This window comes from Diabrotica virgifera, chromosome 1 (genome assembly GCF_917563875.1).
Source record: "Diabrotica virgifera virgifera chromosome 1, PGI_DIABVI_V3a".
In the NCBI taxonomy this organism is placed as follows: domain Eukaryota; kingdom Metazoa; phylum Arthropoda; class Insecta; order Coleoptera; family Chrysomelidae; genus Diabrotica; species Diabrotica virgifera.
In genome coordinates, this window is record NC_065443.1 from 235,748,072 (window position 1) to 235,766,400 (window position 18,329).

At 33.0% G+C, this 18,329-nt stretch overlaps 1 protein-coding gene across 11 annotated transcripts in view; it reads left to right on the plus strand.

Annotated features, from left to right (window-relative positions):
• Nucleotides 1–18,329, plus strand: part of LOC114333136 (obscurin) — a 615,016-nt gene that overhangs the window by 594,355 nt on the left and 2,332 nt on the right. For 9 of the 11 annotated variants that reach the window (XM_028283003.2, XM_028282967.2, XM_028282971.2 and 6 more), the window contains 3 exons: nt 4,850–5,030; nt 5,083–5,127; nt 16,981–17,206. In XM_028283003.2, coding sequence (XP_028138804.2) covers nt 4,850–5,030; nt 5,083–5,127; nt 16,981–17,206 — 452 coding nt within the window. The remainder of the gene's footprint in view (nt 1–4,849; nt 5,031–5,082; nt 5,128–16,980; nt 17,207–18,329) is intronic. The other 2 variants (XM_028282979.2, XM_028283041.2) reach the window with 1 other exon arrangement.

The window sequence follows — 18,329 nt, forward strand, 5'->3', positions numbered from 1 at the left end:
AGTTAAACACAGAGTTTTTAAAACTTTTTTACCTCTTAGTCTTTTTTTGGCAAGTCACCTTTTATCGAGATATGGCTTATTTTTCAAAATATACCTAAAAATGTAAATTATCAATAAATATTCAGATTATTAACAGGTCTCTATAATCATACTTAACCATATACAAATATGTGGTGGATTCGACAAATATTCAAAATATGTCCATAAATACTGGCTTGTCGAAAAAGTACTAAGAGGCAAAAAAGTTTTAAAAACATTGTGTTTAACTAGTGGTGCCACAATAATAATTTAATTAGAACGTAGACAAAAGTTTGGGGGGGTTTAAAGGAACAAAACCCCCATAAAATATGTATGGGGTGCACAAATTTCACTTTAATTATTTTTAAGATGTTGCTGCCATAAGAATGTCACATGTCCATTTTCAATCGAAAATCTCTAAAAGTTTTCGATATATGAAAAAAAATCGATTTTCATTTTGTAACTTCAAAGGGTTGTAACTTTTTTTGTGTGCACAATTGTATATAGGTAAGTAAGGTTCAATCAACCTACTTTTGACCCCAGAATCTGTGGTATAATTTATGACCAATCTTTTCGGGACACCCTGTATTTTGAAGTAATGCGTATTTATGCCCTCTCATCAGATAACCGAAATATTCGAGTTCTCTTCGTTTTATCGTTAACAAAATTTCTGGGTATTTTCCTATCCTTCCTAATACTTCAAAGTTTGTGACTCTTTCAACCCAACTTATCTTCAGCATTCGACGGTAGCGCCACATCTCGAAACTTTCAATATTTTTTATGATGTTCTGTTTGAGAGTCCAGGCTTCTACAACGTGTTAAATACGTAGCCTCTTAGCATTATTAATCGTAGAGGGATGCTTATATCTCTGTTGCAAAAGAATTTTCTCATCTTTATGAAGGTGGACTTTCATTGTTTTGGTCTCCAGTTGCGTTTATTAAAGTTCCCAAGTATTTGTAACTTGATACTTTTTCAATTTGAATGCCGTTTATACTAATATGTGCTGGTTGTGTCATGTTTTTACTGAAGACCATATACTTGGTTTTTTTGATATTGATGTTTATGTCATAATTGTTGCAAGCAATATTTATGTTTGTAAGTAATCGTTGTAATTCTTCTACTATGCTTGCAACTAGTACAGTGTCGTCCGCGTATCGAATATTATTTACAACCTCTCCATTGATTAGGAATCCTTCGTTTGCTTGCAAAAGGGCTTCCTGGCAGATGCTTTCACTATATACATTAAATAGCAGTGGTGACAAAATGCAGTCCTGTCGTACTCCTCTACGTATTTCTATTGCTTGTGATGTCTCATTTTCTTTTGATATTAGCTTTCTGATTCCAATATAAATTGAGAATTATTCTCAGATCTTTATTATCTATTTATTTTCTTTCAAGAAACCATTGCTGTTTTGCTTATTTTAATTTATACAGGCAGTTGAACTTGTTACGATTTTCATATAAAATTGGTTATAACTTTGTAAATACCCTATTGTATAACATAACAAATCTTTATATTTTTGTGATGGAGAAGTTAACAGGATTTCGAATTTAAAATAAAATATAGGGTGTTCCATTTAAAAAAACATAAGTTTGGTCTGCCACTGTGTTATCGAACACCCTACCCTTTAACATTCTAAACACCCTGTAAATACCCTGTTGTATAACATAACAAATCTTTATATTTTTGTGATGGAGAAGTTAACAGGATTTCGAATTTAAAATAAAATATAGGGTGTTTCATTTAAAAAAACATAAGTTTGGTCTGCCACTGTGTTATCGAACGCCCTCTAACATTCTAACTAATTTTGTAATGTGAAGCTCAAAGGTGGCTAAAATTTTTGTTATTAACTTTTATTGCTATCTATTACTATAGCGGATTTATTAAGTTTACCCCACTAGTCAATCACTCTGTATGTATTGCAGCCCAGGTAGAATATAATATATTGTACTCTTTCTAACGGTGTATCGTTTATTGGCATTTGAGCGCTTATGTTGGTGTTCATACTTGAACGATGCTTGAACTAATCGAACATATTGTCTGGATTTTTTTAACATACATCACCATCATCATCAACAACAACTATTCCATCCATCGTCGGATGTAAGCCTCCCTTAGTGTCCATTCATATCTGTTTACTGTTTTTTGCATCCATTCGTGGCCAGCTATTCGCTTGATGTCATCATTCCATTTTGTTTGAGGTCTAACTCTACTTCTTTTGCTTGCCTTTGGTCGCCATTCAAGAATTCGCTTCCTCCAACGGTTGTCTTCCGTTCTTCGTATGTGTCCTGCCCAGTTCCATTTTAACATGACAACCTTCTGCATCACATCTGTTACTTTTGATCGTCTTCTTATCTCGTCATTGGACTTGCGATCACTGAGCTTAATGTTGAGCATTCTCCCTCCCATAGCTCCCTGAGTCACTTGAAGTTTGTAGACTACGCTGTTGTTAAAAGCCCAAGTTTCAGTTCCATATGCCAGAACTGGCAATACGTACTGATCGAACGTTTTTGACTTTAAAGTATTTGCTAAGTCAAAAATGAATAACCATTTTCAAGTTCGTTGCAATACGAAACTACAGACGCCATCATATTCTAGTTCAATCAGAGAGTGCAGCAAGCACCTCTACCGCTTTCGAAACTTATTAGTCTCTCATCAGGAGGCACATATGCTGCTCTCTCTGACCCAACCAGGACTAATAAGTTTCGAAACCGGTAGAGGTGCTTGCTGCACTCTCTGATTGCACTAGAATATGATGCGGCTGTAGTTTCTTGTTGCAATGAAATTGAAAATGGTTATTCATTTTTGATTTACATGTTTACTCTGATTGCAGTACGAAGGGAACCATTATCGTTGGAACTTTACCGCGCTGAGCAGATGGGACGTGAATTATAAATTGTAAAATTCCCTCATCTTCTTTAGTCTCAGCATCCGTTATGGCTTGCAAATTTTAGAAGCCTCGGAGGTGTAACCAGAGAAGGTTCCCATTGTTTTCAATCAGGTGGGATGTAGAGTAATATTTTTAATATTATTTTATGTGCTATTAGATTGAAAACTTAGTCTATTTGGTAAGTTTGATTTAAATACTGTTTGTAATCGACCAAATGTTGCCCATGCTAAGGAACATCTTTTATTTAAATCAGTCTTTAGGTTAAGCTTTGACAGTTCTATTTTTTGTCCTAAGTATATATACGACTCAGCCTTTTCGTCAGTATTGTTGTCCAGAGTTATATTCCCAGTTATATCTAGAGATTCGTTGGTTACATATTATTTTTTGCTAGATTTATTTTTAACATACAGGGTGATTGATTAGTAGGGTAAAGCTCAATAGCTCCGCTATAGTAATAGATAGCAATAAAAGTTAATAACAAAAATTTTAGCCACCTTTGAGCTTCATATTACAATATTAGTTAGAATGTTACAGGGTGTTCGATAATACAGTGGCAGACCTAACTTATGTTTTTTTAGATGGAACACCCTATATTTTATTTTATATTCGAAATCCTGTTAACTTCTCCATCACAAAAATATAAAGGTTTGTAATGTTATACAGGGTATTTACAAAGTTATAACCAATTTTGTATGAAAATCATAACAAGTTCAACTCCCTGTATAAATAAAAATAAGCACAACAGCAATGGTTTATTAATGCCATATTTTTTTGTTTATTGTCAAAATTTTTAATAATTATTGATATTGCTAATTTTCTTTATATCAAATACAGGGTGAGTCAAAACGCAAGTACATTATTTTCTCAGTAATGTTAAATGGAATACCCTGTATTTTATATCATTATTGAAAAGTAACATTAACGTACTTTAATTTTTATATAACATTCCCTATGCCCAAATTTATTAGTTTTCGAGATATTTTCATTTTTCAGAGCAAATTATTTTAGGTGTTTAAATTTATCTAAATTTTAAGTAAGCCATGACTGAATTGACAATTGAAGATTACCAATTATCATTGCGGTAATCAATGTAATACTGTAGCAAATAAAGAAATAAAAATAATTTGTTAGTAATACATTTTACAAACAAAAACACAACCACTACATGCAACATTTTTGAAACAATTAAAAATTATCTTTTTATGTAAATGCAACAAATAAACAAAGAAAATTAGTAATAAATTTTACAAAAAAACACACAAACACAAAATACAATATTTTGTGTGAAGACGATTAAACACTACTTTTGTATGTAAATGTAACAATGTAACAAATAAAGAACGAAACATAATTTATCAGTAATACATTTTGCAAAAAAAACATGTTTGAAAAAATTAGAAGCTACTTTTAATAAAATATTTTTGATATTTAATTACATAAGGTGTACAAAATTATCTCCTAACACATTTATGCACGCCTAAAAACGATCATTGAATGAGCTACTTACTGTACGAAGCATTTGTAAATTAACACATCGAAATACACTTTGTATTCTATTTTTCATCTCATCCCTTGTTGTTGGAGGTATTTTATAAACTTCATTATTAACGTAACCCCAAAAAAATCAGGCCAGCTTATTAAATTCTGGTGATTTGGGTGGCCACGCTACTGGTCCATTGAAAAATGAAAATATCTCGAAAACTAATAAATTTAGACATAGGGAATGTTATCTAACAATTAAAGTACGGTAATGGTACTTTTCAATAGTGATATAAAATACAGGGTGTTCCATTTAAAATTACTGAGAAAATAATGTACTTGCGTTTTGATTCACCCTGTATTTGATATAAAGAAAATTAGCAATATCGACCATTCTTGAAAATTTTGACAATACATTACAATTTTGACAATACCTATAGAGATTTTCTTTTTATTTCAGATTCTGGATGGTTTACAATATTTGCACTGGAGAGGACTATGTCATTTAGATTTGCAACCAGACAATATTGTAATGTGCGGTGTGAGGTCTGTTCAGATCAAGTTAGTTGATCTGGGATCAGCACACAGGGTTACCAAACTAGGCACAGATGTTCCAGTTGTTGGCCATCCCGATTATATATGTAAGTATTCAATGTATTATTGGTCTGAAATATATGTTACTTCTTTATCTAGTATCAGGTGTAAAGGTTCCCGTTGTTGGAAATCTTGACTATATTTGTAAGTAGAAAATTCGTTTATTTATGAATTTATTTCTCAAATCAGGTTTTGAGTGTTGTAACAAATCAAGAACGACGTTATGGAATACGTTGCAAAAAATACGGCGAACCACCTAAAAGTGGACGAATTACTCAAAATATACATAAAATTTTACATTTCACAAAAAATCGTGACACTGCGTAGACTGGTGCAATATGTCTGAAGTCGAGCACACACCAGAAATCCAGTCACAAGGCGATTCTTCTTCTTCTCCTAATGGCGCTACAACCCTTTGTGAGCCATGGCCTGCTTAACAATGTCCTTCCAGTCTGCCCTGTCGGATACTTTCTTTCGCCATTGCCTGATGTTCATGCAAATGAGTCACAAGGCGGTTAACCAAAGGAAAACTGACCAAACCTTGGCATTCCTTCCAATCTATACATCTGAAAAGATGCGTAGTTATTACGAATATTGCATTTTTTATACATCTTCCATTGTTTATGGTGCTGCCTAAATAAATGAAACTTTCAACTACGGCATAATGTTCTGAATGTCGGTTCTGTTGTTTTTGGTTCTATCGACAATCATTACTTTTGTCTTGTTTTTATTAATTCGTAGTCCATGTACCTCGCTAACTCTTTGTAGTTTGTTGAGTATCAGTGATGTAAGCTCCTTGGGCTATAAACAATGTGTCATCAGCAAAGGGAAGATTGGACACTTGGCTCCACCTAGATACATCTCAAATACACGGAGACCTTATATGTTCTTGATTTTTGGATCAGCTGTAGTTTTCGATAAAAGCTCTCGTGTTTTCCTTACCTTTATGAATCCAGCTTGTTCAGGAGCTATATGTGTCAATAGTCACGGGTATTACCACGAATTTTTTTTCAGCCTGTTACATACTCTGGCATACTCTTCTGACTACAACTACAAGAGCATACTCTTCTGAAATGATGCAAGAGTTACTCTTTTCTTCTAACTATACTCGTCCGATAGGTCTAAAGGTGGGAAACAATAAATAGTATATAAAGGGTACCCCCCGTTAAGATAGGCAAATTGCCCTCACTCTCAGAATTCAATTTTTTTACGTTCTGTGCAATTAAAAAATGAGATAACGCGGATTTTTAGCTCGCCACCCCCCTTACCCCTCCCCCCACAGCCAAAGACGTAGATTTTTAGATTTATTTTTTTTAGTTGGGTTGCAGTTGATTTAAAAATTTCAAAAAATTCACACGTGTAGCTGAGTCTTTTACAAAACACGTCCATTTTTTATGGACCCTTAGGTCGAGTGTACATAACCTCAAATTTTTTTTATCTTTTTTTAAACCTATAACTTTTTTTTGGAGGGGGCTGCAGCTCCAATTTTTTTTGGATTATGTGTATTTTATCAAAAGCTATCTCTCTGATTTTTTTCAGATTTTTCCGTCAGGTGCGCCATCTTGAAAAATCCGGAAAACTGTTTTTTTAGGGGGTTTTTAGGGATTTTCTCCATTTTATAGACTGCAACATAGATCAACTCAAGGTTTTGTTAATAGATTATATATAATTTGAAATAAATGAGTATTTTAGGATTATCAAAATTTTTGCAAAATACCTTTAAACCCCCCAAAAACCATGTTTTTTTAAGTTATGTAAGGGTTTTTGCGGGCTTAATGATATTATTTTTTGAGATCGATACAGCCTGAATATTTTTTTTTCATTTTTTTACTTTATATGTGAAGAAAAAATAAGACTAATAGCATTTTTAGCACACCACCCCCCCCCCCTCCCCCACAAAAACGTCAATTTTTCTATTTTTTTTTTTGTTTAAAGTTGCAATTAATTTAAAATTTTTATGAGGCGTGTACAAAACATATCTATTTTTATAGACACGTGTAGGTCGAGTGTACAATACATATAACCTCAAAATTCCTTTTTTATTTTTTTAAAACATATTTTTGACTTCCAATCGATATTTTTTTAAAACGTCCAATGAAAATTGTACATCTCTCTCTCTCTCTCTCTCTCGCGGATGGCCGCTTCAATACATGCTTAGCGCTCATTTTTAATTATTAAAAATAATACTTAGTAATAAAATAATGACAAAAATTTCTTTAGGCTATTGCAGGGGGGCTTTAAACTTTGAGTTGGTCACTTTATGACTTTCATAATAATAATTTTTAATCGAGTTATTAAGCCTTGAAAATGGCCATTTTTTGGCGTTTTTCAAATTTTAAATTGCATGTAACTCGACAACAGTCAATTTTATAGAAAAATCACAAGATACCTTTTTTGCTCAGCTTGATCCAGAGAATCTAAAACAAATTTGTCCGAAGTGAAAAAATTTATTTTTTGAATTCGTTTAAAAAATGTTTAAACAATTTTCCGACCGCGGTACTGCCTGGCACCGTGTGAATTTGTTATAAGGACCTGTTTTTGAGTAAGTTTGTGCAAAAAAATTAATCGGAATATTTTACCTAACGGGACAAGCATACAGCGTGGACTATTTGTATTAGGAGCCAAACGTACAATATAGATGGTTTGTAAAATACACGAAAGACAAAAAAAAATTAGCAGCCCTCGCCAAAAAAAGTTATACGTACCTATTAAAAAACAAAAAAAAAATGAGGTTATAATATGTACACTCTACCTTCGGGTCCATAAAAATAGACGTTCTGTAAAAGCCTCAGCTCTGCGTGTGAATTTTTTGTAATTTATAATTTAATAATTAGGTACTAACTATTCTAAATGCGACATAAGCCAGAATTTAACTAAAAAATTATTTTATTAACGTTTCGACGTCCACCACGGACGTCGTTGTCAAAATAATAAATGAGTCAAATTAAATAAATTATTAGAAGAATTTTTTTACTAAGCAACAACATTTTTGTTTATATTAATAGTATTTTGTATTTTGACAACGGCACCCGATTTGGGCGTCGAAACGTTAATAAAAATCATTTTTTAATAATATTGTGGCTTATTTCCCATTCTAAATAGTTAAAATTGTAAAAATGCCACAAGAAAATAGCTTCAGAACAAAAATATTGCTTGGTACAAAAATCTTCTAATAATTTAATTTAATCTGACTTATTTATATAGATCGTCCCAAACCATTTTTTCAGTGCGTCACAGATTATCGAATTCTCTCTATCGCATTACAGATGGAAAATAAAATCATTTTTTAGTTAAATTGTGGCTTATTTCCCATTTACAATAGTTAATTACAAAAATGCCACAAAGATATAGCTTCAGAACAACATTTATAATCTAATTGGAAACCAACTTAAAAAAAATAAAATCGAAAAATTGACATTTTTGGCTGTGGGGGAGGGGGAATAAGGGAAGTGGGCTAAAAATGCAGTGAGTCCTAATTTTTTAAAATCATGTAGAACGTAAAAAATAAAAAAATATTCAGACTCTATCGATCTCAAAAAATATAATTAGACCCGCAAAAATTATTACAAAACTTTAAACAAACATGGTTTTTGGGGGGTTTAAAAGTGTTTCGCCCAATTTTTGAATATCCTAATATACTCAGTTATTTCAAATTATACATAATCTATTAACAAAACCTTGAGTTGATCTATGTTGCAATCTATAAAATGAGAAAATCCCTAAAAACCCCCTAAATAAACAGTTTTCCGAATTTTTCAAGATGGCTCACCTGACGGAAAAATCTGAAAAAAATCAGAGAGATAGCTTTTGATAAAATACATAAAATGCAAAAAAAATTGGACTGCAGCCCCCTCCAAAAAAAAGTTATAGGTTTAAAAAAAGGTAAAAAAAAATTTGAGGTTATGTACACTCGATCTAAGGGTCCATAAAAAATGGACATGTTTTGTAAAAGCCTCAGCTACACGTGTAAATTTTTTGAAATTTTTAAATCAATTGCAACCCAACTAAAAAAAAATTAATCTAAAAATCTGCGTTTTTGGTTGTGGGGGGAGGGGTAAGGGGGGTGGCGAGCTAAAAATCCGCGTTATCTCATTTTTTAATTGCACGGAACCTAAAAAAATTAAAAAGATTGAATTCTGAGAGTGAGGGCATTTTGCCTATCTTAACGGGGGGTACCCTTTATCGCTAAATTTTTCACCTCTACTAGTTTCATTTCTCTTTATCTTACAACTTAAGAGCCTACAGTAGCACGGCACCAATATAACTTCGGGAGATAGTATCATACTCTTTTTCGAAAGTTCTGCGAATCTTTGGCAACAGTGGCAATATTTGACATTATCTATGGAAATAATAGAAAACAATTTTATTATTACCTACTAAATAAATATTTATAAAAATAAACCAAAATGGGTGAAAATTGTAATGTTAACATAAGTATTTGCACGAAATAATAATAATAAATAATCATTTAGTTGTTAAGCGAAACAAGAGCCGTCTTATTTTATTTAGTTCATAGAGCGCCAAAAGCAGTCCTAACTAGTTTCAATTTAAAATAGAACTTTAAATGAACTTTTCCCATTTTTTAAACTATTGATAATATGTTTAGAATAAAAAATCCTAAAACTTTATATGGGTGATTTCATTTCAAATCACTCAATTTTGGAGCAAAAAAAATTTTGGATCTCCGATTTGTCTGAAAATTGGTATATAGCTTCTGCGGGACGTAAAAATAAGATATTTAAGGTCAAAAAATTTCTTCTTTTTTCTCAAAATGTTATTTTATGCGATTTTACAGTGATTTGGTATTTATTTAAACAAATTTGCATTTTCTATCGTAAAGTATCAATGGAAAACATAATATTTTAATAGAAGGGACTCAAAAATGTCATTATATGGCATTATAACAAGTTACTTTGATTCAAAACAAGTTTTTGACCAAATTTTATAGTGTAGAAAACGTTAAAATACCGTCGTTTTTTACATTTTTCTCCATTCCCAAAATACATCATAATCGATTTGGCTAAAAATTTGCCCACAGATAGCCAAGACATAGGACTTTAAGTGGTGAGAAGGATTTGAATTAAATTACAATACCAAAAAAGTTACATACAATATCATAGTCAAAAATATAGGCGTCTACTGTAAGTAAAATTAACACGAAAATATCGACCTCACTACAAAAATTGTTAAAAAGAAATTGTAATAATTGTAAATACGATTTATTTGGAACAATTTCAGTTTCTACCATTTTTGTCGAAAAGTTAAAAATGGCGGAGATATTGAGCAAAACAGGTTTTCCTTTAAAACCAAGATGGCGGCTAACGTAACGGAGGAATTCATTCGTGATTTTAAATTTAAGCTACTATTGACTCCCCTAAAGATTCATCATCATCATCATCAATGGCGCTACAAAAGTTCGTGAATCTTTGCCTCGTTTACTACTGCCTTCCATGTTTGTCGGTTCTGTGCCACTAATTCCCATTGTCGCACTCCCATTTTCTCTAGATCTTCTTTGACTGCATCTTTCCACCTTTTTCTAGGCCGCCCTACAGACCTTCTTCCATCTGGCCTTTCCCAGAACACATTGTTTTTAAGGCGATTGTCGTTACTACGTATCACATGCCCTGCCCATCTGAGTCTATTAGCGTTTATATATCTGATTAGATTTTCTTTTCCGAATAGAGACTCTAGCTCGTTATTGTATCTGCGCCTCCATTCGTTTGTCACGCTGTCTCTGCAAGGGCCATATATCATTCGAAGGACCCCTAAAGATTAGAAAAATAAAACTTTGGGCAGCTCGGCATGCAAGATCACATGCTATTCCGACTGGACTAATATACTTTTGAGCCTGATATTACTGCATGTAACTTTTTTGGTATTGTAATATAATTCAAATCCTTCTAACCACTTAAAGTCCTGTTTTGGCTACTTGTGGGCAAATTTTCAGCCAAATCGATGATGATGTAATTTGGGAATGGAGAAAAATGTAAAAAACCGTATTTTAACCTTTTCTACACTATAAAATTTTATCAAAACCTTGTTTTGAATCAAAATAACTTGTTATAATGCCATTATAATGACATTTTTGAGTCCCTTCTATTAAAATATTATGTTATTTATGCAGAAAATGCAATTTTTTTAAATAAACACCAAATCACTGTAAAACCGCATAAAATAACGTGAGACACGTGGTATTCTTATGGCAGGAACATTTTAAAAATAAATTATAGTTAAATTTGTGCATCCCATAAAAATTTTATCGGGGTTTTGTTCCTTTAAACCACCCCGAACTTTTTTGTACGTTCCAATTCAATTATTATTGTGGTACCATTAGTTAAACACAATGTTTTTAAAACTTTTTTGCCTCTTAGTATTTTTCCGATGAGGCACCTTTTATCGAGATGTGGCTTCTTTTCTAATATGGTTCAAAATATACCTCAAACTGTAATTTATAAAAAAAATTCATATTATTACCAGGTCTCTACAATCGTACGTAACAGTATACAAAATATGTGGTGGATTTGACAAATATTCAAAATATCTCGATAAAGACTAGCTTTTTCAAAAAGTACTAAGAGGCAAAAAAGTTTTAAAAAAAATGTGTTTAACTAATGGTACGTACCACAATAATAATTTAATTGGAACGTACAAAAAAGTTTGGGGGGTTTAAGGGAACAAAACCCCATAAAATTTTTATGGGGTGCACAAATTTAACTATAATTTATTTTTAAAATGTTCCTGCCATAATAATGCCACATGTCCATTTTCATTACAAAATCTCTAAGAGTTTTCGATATATCGGAAAAAATCGATTTTTATCTTGTAACTTCAAAGGGCTGTAACTTTTTTTGTGTGCTCATTTGGACTAAGGTAAGTTAGGTTAAATCGACCTATTTTTGGTCCCAGAATATGTAATTTAATTTATGACCTGTATTTTTGTTACACCCTGTATATTACGAATATGTGTGCCAAATATCTAGACAAAATATTCAAAATTAAAACCGTAATCTTGGAACGCGTTTTCCGTTTTGATGACGCGTTACTGTAGCCTCTTAATATGTTTTCCATCTTTTGCCTTATTTTGCCGGTTATTAGTGCGCTCATCACTGTATAACCTTACCTGCTTGTTGATATTCTGACAATTCATTCTAGACCTGGATCCCGCGTACCAAAAAAAAGTTTATTAAGAGCAAGCTGAAAATGTGTTAATAGCTTAAGGGTGTCTAGTCGGACAAACTTTGATGTATGGGAACACTCGAACAGGGGAAGTTTTAATTGTGGAAGAGGTTAAAAATTTTGAACGTCAGACTACGAAAACGTTCCATATATTTTGCCTCTCATGGAAAAATCAGACTGGTGTTTATCGCCAATTGGGCATTTTAATGAGTGGAACACGTCAAATGACAGGAATCATGTTGGTTAGTAATAGCAGTCTGATTTTTGCATGAGAGTTTAATGAAAGGGTAACAAATTAATTGGATGTTCTGTTCGACAAAATACATGGGACGTTTTCGTAATCTGACGTTCCAAATTTTTAAGCTGTTCCACAATTAAAACTTCCCCTGTTCCTGTGTTCCCGTACATCAAAGTTTGTCCGACTAGACACCGTTAAGCTATTAACAAATTTTCAGCTTGCTAAATCAACTTTTTTTGGTACGCGGGATCCAGGTCTATTCACTTGAATTAGTCGGATTCCATCAAATGGGCAATGGATACCGGACACTTATTTACACAAAGTGAATTACGCATGACTCTCATATCAGCAGAAGACAAAGAAAATGAAGTAAAAACGTGTTGATGAAGTTGCGTGTTTGTTGTGTTGGCATTCCAGTTTGATTTTTATTATCGCTTAATTTTAAAACAGGATAAAGTACCGTCCTGAACGAGTGATTTTTATAGTTTTAAATGAAAACTTGAACATTTCATGCAATTGATCAAAACTATCAACCTATAGAAACACCTCGATATAACAAGCTTAATATAATTTTATGATATCAAATTATTTTATTTCTAATAATAAAGGCAGGTTTTGTTTTTATTCGATTCAGAGTTGGACCACCATCTCCATATAGCTATATATTTCAGCATCCCATGCATCTTCAGTGAAGCTATGCAGTCACAACTCTGAAGCGAATATTAACATCCCTGCCTATTTAAGGGATACAATGATTCCACCTTTTGAGACGCAATCAAGCGATATCTCTCGCAAAACGAGGAAAACAACGAAAAGCCCTAGATACAAAGTTTACTACTTTTTAAACAATTAGAATAATTGAAATAAAAATATAATAAACAATATTTTAAATCCAAGACTTTCCGTTAATAAACTGCTTTCTGGCTGCATCCTGTATCTCTGGCTTTTACAATATATAAGCACAAGAGACGGCGAAAATAGGAGAAAGCAAATAAGACACTTTAACCACGCATTTACCTTCTCTCCGTCAAGGAAAAGGACCGAAAGACAGTTTCTAAATACTCAATTTTGAGTAAATATAGGCAGAGTTGTTAATATTCGCTTCAGAGTTGTGACTGCATAGCTTCACTGAAGATGCATGGGATGCTGAAATAGCTATATGGAGATGGTGGTCCAACTCTATATCGAATAAAAACAAAAACTGCCTTTATTATTTTTCATCTTTACTCAGAATTGAGTATATAGAAACTGTCTTTCGGTCCTTTTCCTTGACGGAGAGAAGGTAAATGCGTGACCAAAGTGTCCTATTTGCTTTCTCCTATTTTCGTCGTCTCTTGTGCTTATATATTGTAAAAGCCAGAGATACAGGATGCAGCCAGAAAGCAGTTTATTAACGAAAAGTCTTGGATTTAAAATATTGTTTATTATATTTTTATTTCAATTATTCTAATTGTTTGAAAAGTAGTAAACTTTGTATCTAGGGCATTTCGTTGTTTTCCTCGTTTTGCGAGAGATGTCGCTAGATTACGTCTCAAAAGGTGGAATCATTGTATCGCGATGGTTTCCCTTAAATAGTCAGGGTTGTTAATATTCGCTTCAGAGTTGTGACTGCATAGCTTCACTGAAGATGCATGGGATGCTGAAATAGCTATATGGAGATGATGGTCCAACTCTGAATCGAATAAAAACAAAAACTGCCGTTATTATTTTTCATCTTTACTCAGAATTGAGTATTTAGAAACTGTCTTTCGGTCCTTTCCCTTGACGGAGAGAAGGTAAATGCGTGGCCAAAGTGTCCAATTTGCTTTATCCTATTTTCTTCGTCTCTTGTGCTTATATATTGTAAAAGCCAGAGATACAGGATGCAGCCAGAAAGCAGTTTATTAACGAAAAGTATTTTATTTCTCTTTATTCTTTACATATATTTGGTAATTGCACTTGTTACCCTTTCCGAGTCAATATTGTCTTATCCATATCATTTTTCTATTATTTTCATTTTCTTTTGGTTTTGTGTTTTGGGTTTGTTTTATCTCCTTTTATTGATATTTTCTGGCAATTTCTTCTTATGGTAGGGGAGCCCAAGCGGGGATTTTTGCAGTTACTCGAGCGCGTCAGATTATCACATGGAGAGAAACCTTATACCCTGTAAATAACTCTACCATATATTGGCTCTTAATATAGGGGAGTTCGTTAAGAGGGGTCCGACAAAAAAATCTATCCTTAGGAAAACTCGAAATCGTCAGATTAAGATAAGGTAAGTTAAGTACATGCAAAACAGTGTATATTTTAAAAATCTGACGATTTAAGCAGGGCGTAAGGAAATGGGTGAGTCACAATGGTTCACAAAACAAAGCGAATATTTCGCGAAATGAATCTCATATAGAAAAACTAAAAAATACATGTTAAATAAAATTTAACGTGAAGTAAAACACTCTCTGGTGTAGTTGGTATATTTTAATAAAAATTAAAATTTTTTAAAATCCGAAAGGATTACGTCCAAAACGTTTTCAGACTTATCATAGCCACAATAAAGTTATATTATGTTCCAATTACATAGTAAAAAGTATAAAATGTGTTTGGCATTGTGGCTATTTTGCAAGGACAGGGAGTTCACTGATGATGGACTGATAAGTCCGAAAACGTTTTGAACGTAATCCTTTTGGATTTTTAAAAATTTTTAATTTGTATTATAATATACTAACTACACCAGGGAGTGTTTTACTTCACGTTAAATTTTATTTAACTAGATGGTATACAATGATACCAAACATGACCCCCCACGGAGAGGAGTGGGGGTAATTTTTAAATGTTAAATGCGAATCCCGCGATATTTCGCAAAATGAACATCATATCGAAAAACTGAAAAATACACGTACCTATTTAATATTTTTGAAAAATCTATCGAATGACACCAAACACGACACGTGGGGTGGGGGTTACTTTAAAACCTTAAATAGAAGCCCCCATTTTTATTGCAGATTTAGATTCCGTACATAAAAATAAGTAACTTTTATTAGAGACATTTTTTCTAATTATGGATAGATGGCGCTGTAATCGGAAAAAACGATTGTTGGAAATGGAAAATTCAATTAAAAAATGGAAAGTCCCCCACTTTATGGAAAACTTAACTGAACTTTTTTTGGTTTTAGGACCTACTCTTCACAACCCAATAGGTCCCCATAACGCTCGAGTAACTGCAAATTTAGCATACTTTCCTCCCCTACTATTAGCACATTATCTTGTCAAAAAAAATATAAGACCAAATAAATCGCCTATTGTATGCCAATGATGTGATAAACAGTCGAATACATAAACATTGTACAGAAAATGAAAAAATGGAAATCTATGCTAACCAATAACTAGACAATAACCAATACAAGATAATCAGACGATACGGATACATAAACATAATAAAACCTGAACCTGAGTGAGACAAATTCTGCAGTAATAACAGGTGAAAAGTGAATGGGAATAGGTATTAAGAATAAATGAAAACTTTTGTAGCCTGACGTTGTAAAATTCATTAAGGTAGCATGCCTTAGCTGAATAGTACATGTAATTCAGGCGAAAGGAAGATACAGCAGACAGAAAAGTCTTTGACCGAAGAGGGCCGATGGGACAACAAACCAGAGGAAGACCAAGACTTCTGGACTGGAGATGAGTTGCCAGATACAGGGGTGCACGGAGAATTGTTCTGAAGAAGGCTTTGACTCATAACCAGCAGTGATTCCAGAGAGGATAATGATTATGTTATTAGGCTAGACATAAATAAGGTGAAAAATATTAATGAAGTGTAGATAGCTAATAACGAGACACAATAAATGATGGTAAATAAAGACAAATGCAGCAAATATAGGCAAATAATGGCAATAAAGACAAAAATCATTAACAAGTAGAAAGTGGTCGTTTTTTTTTTCTTTTTTCGTTTTCTTCAAATTTTTAAATAATTTTTATCTTTCTGATTATTTATTTATCTCCTGTTGTATGATGTATGATGTATATCTCTGTCCTATACTTTGTTAAAATATTGTTCGAATTCTAATTCTTATCTTCCTTACTGACCTGGTTGATTCGTCTTATAGTTATGACATTAGCTGTTTAACTTTTTTTTTTGTTATTGATTATATTTTGAGTAGGTATATATTTACTATAAGACCGGATAGCTCAAGCGGTAGGATGTTTGACTTCCACGTAGGTAGGCAGGGGATTGTTTTAAAAATGTATGTATGCTCCAGGTCGACTCAGCCTGAATAAAATGAGTACCTTGGATAAACCCAGGGGTAATAATAGGCGGTTGAAGAGTAGCACTGGCCCTTCTCTCCTTCCTTGTATAACGTAGGCCTAGAGATAGCAGATTCGGTACCCTGCTATAATCCCAAAGCTGCGTGAGCGGTATAAGTAAATATTTGCTTTTCTAGTACCCACGTAAATCATTCAAATAACTTATGTATAGCACTTTAGGTATCTCTTTTTTTTCAAAATTTTATACAGCATTCGACTACAATGAACTATTACTTTCATTATGCGCTATTTTTAAACAATTGCTCAAGAAATTATTTAAATCGTTTTAACTTAATTTTTAGCACCTGAAGTAATAGCTGAAGAACCCGCATTCCCACAATCTGATATTTGGACAGTAGGTGTCTTAACATACGTAATGTTATCCGGAACGGTACCGTTCCGTGGTCAAGACGAGAATGAAAGCAGGCAAAACATCTTATTTGTCCGCTACAGGTTCGAAAACCTATTCCAGGAAGTCACACAAGAAGCCACAAGGTTCCTGATGCTTCTCTTCAAACGCCATCCAAAGTAAGTAATATTAGTTTCATACTTCCTGACTTTCAGGGAGAGGATTCATAGAGGATAAGTCTTCATATGTTTGTAAAGTATTTGCACATGTATTAGTCTCATATTCAATAATTCAGTGGTTCTTTTTTTAAGAATTGCAGTTATCATTCGGTTTCACATACATGCAAACGTCAATTGGAGCATTTCTTTATTACACATGTTCATGTTTTCCTGTAGTACTGCGACATTTATTTAATATTCTTTGAATGAGCTTAGGAGCATGGGTGATTCTCCTATTCTACAAAGGCTTCTGAAGTATTTCCTACATCAGTGCTTTGTTCAGTAAATTTAAACAATTATGAGCATAGGCGTAACCAGGGGGTTATAACCCCCCCTTTTGGATGTACTTTGAGCTCTATACGCTTAACACCATTATTATTTCATATCCCCAGAGACCATCAAGTAGATGTAACCCACCCTTAGGATTATCCTGGTTACACTCCTGATTATATGAGAACATATCGTAATGTTTATTTCAATTTATTTACTGTCTTCTGTGACTAACACTAAAAACAGAAATAATTGACTGAGCCTCTACATTTAAATGACAAGATGTTTCCGCGTGGCTCCCAGATTTCAGTAGAAATATTTTCGGTGTGCTAGAGCAGGGGTCAAAAATTATGTTGCTGAGGGTCCGTTTCGCAAACCTATGACACTTGCGGGGTCCGGATTGAATGCTACCTGTATCTGGTTTATTTGCGGATTCTTGTTAAAAAATATCCCCTTTAAACAAATCAGAAGGGTGCCGGGCGAAATTTTTGGACAGAAATTGTTTATAATTTTTTTAACAAATTCAAAATATCACCTTTTTGTCCCCGAAAATATGTTTTTAGCATTTTTGGGGTCATCTTAAACAAAAAAGATCTGTCAAAAGTTGATAGATTTCAAGTTTTAAGCGATTTTAAATCTGAAAAAAGCGAAAATAAGCATTTTCGAAGCTTGAAAACTCATGTGTAAATTATTATTTTTGAGGTCGTTAAATACGTAAATTGACGTTTAAACATTCAATTTCAAGATTCTGATGAGTAATCGGGGCTTATTTGAATTTAAACCGTTGTTTTTAATTGTTAATTATGCGCGTCCA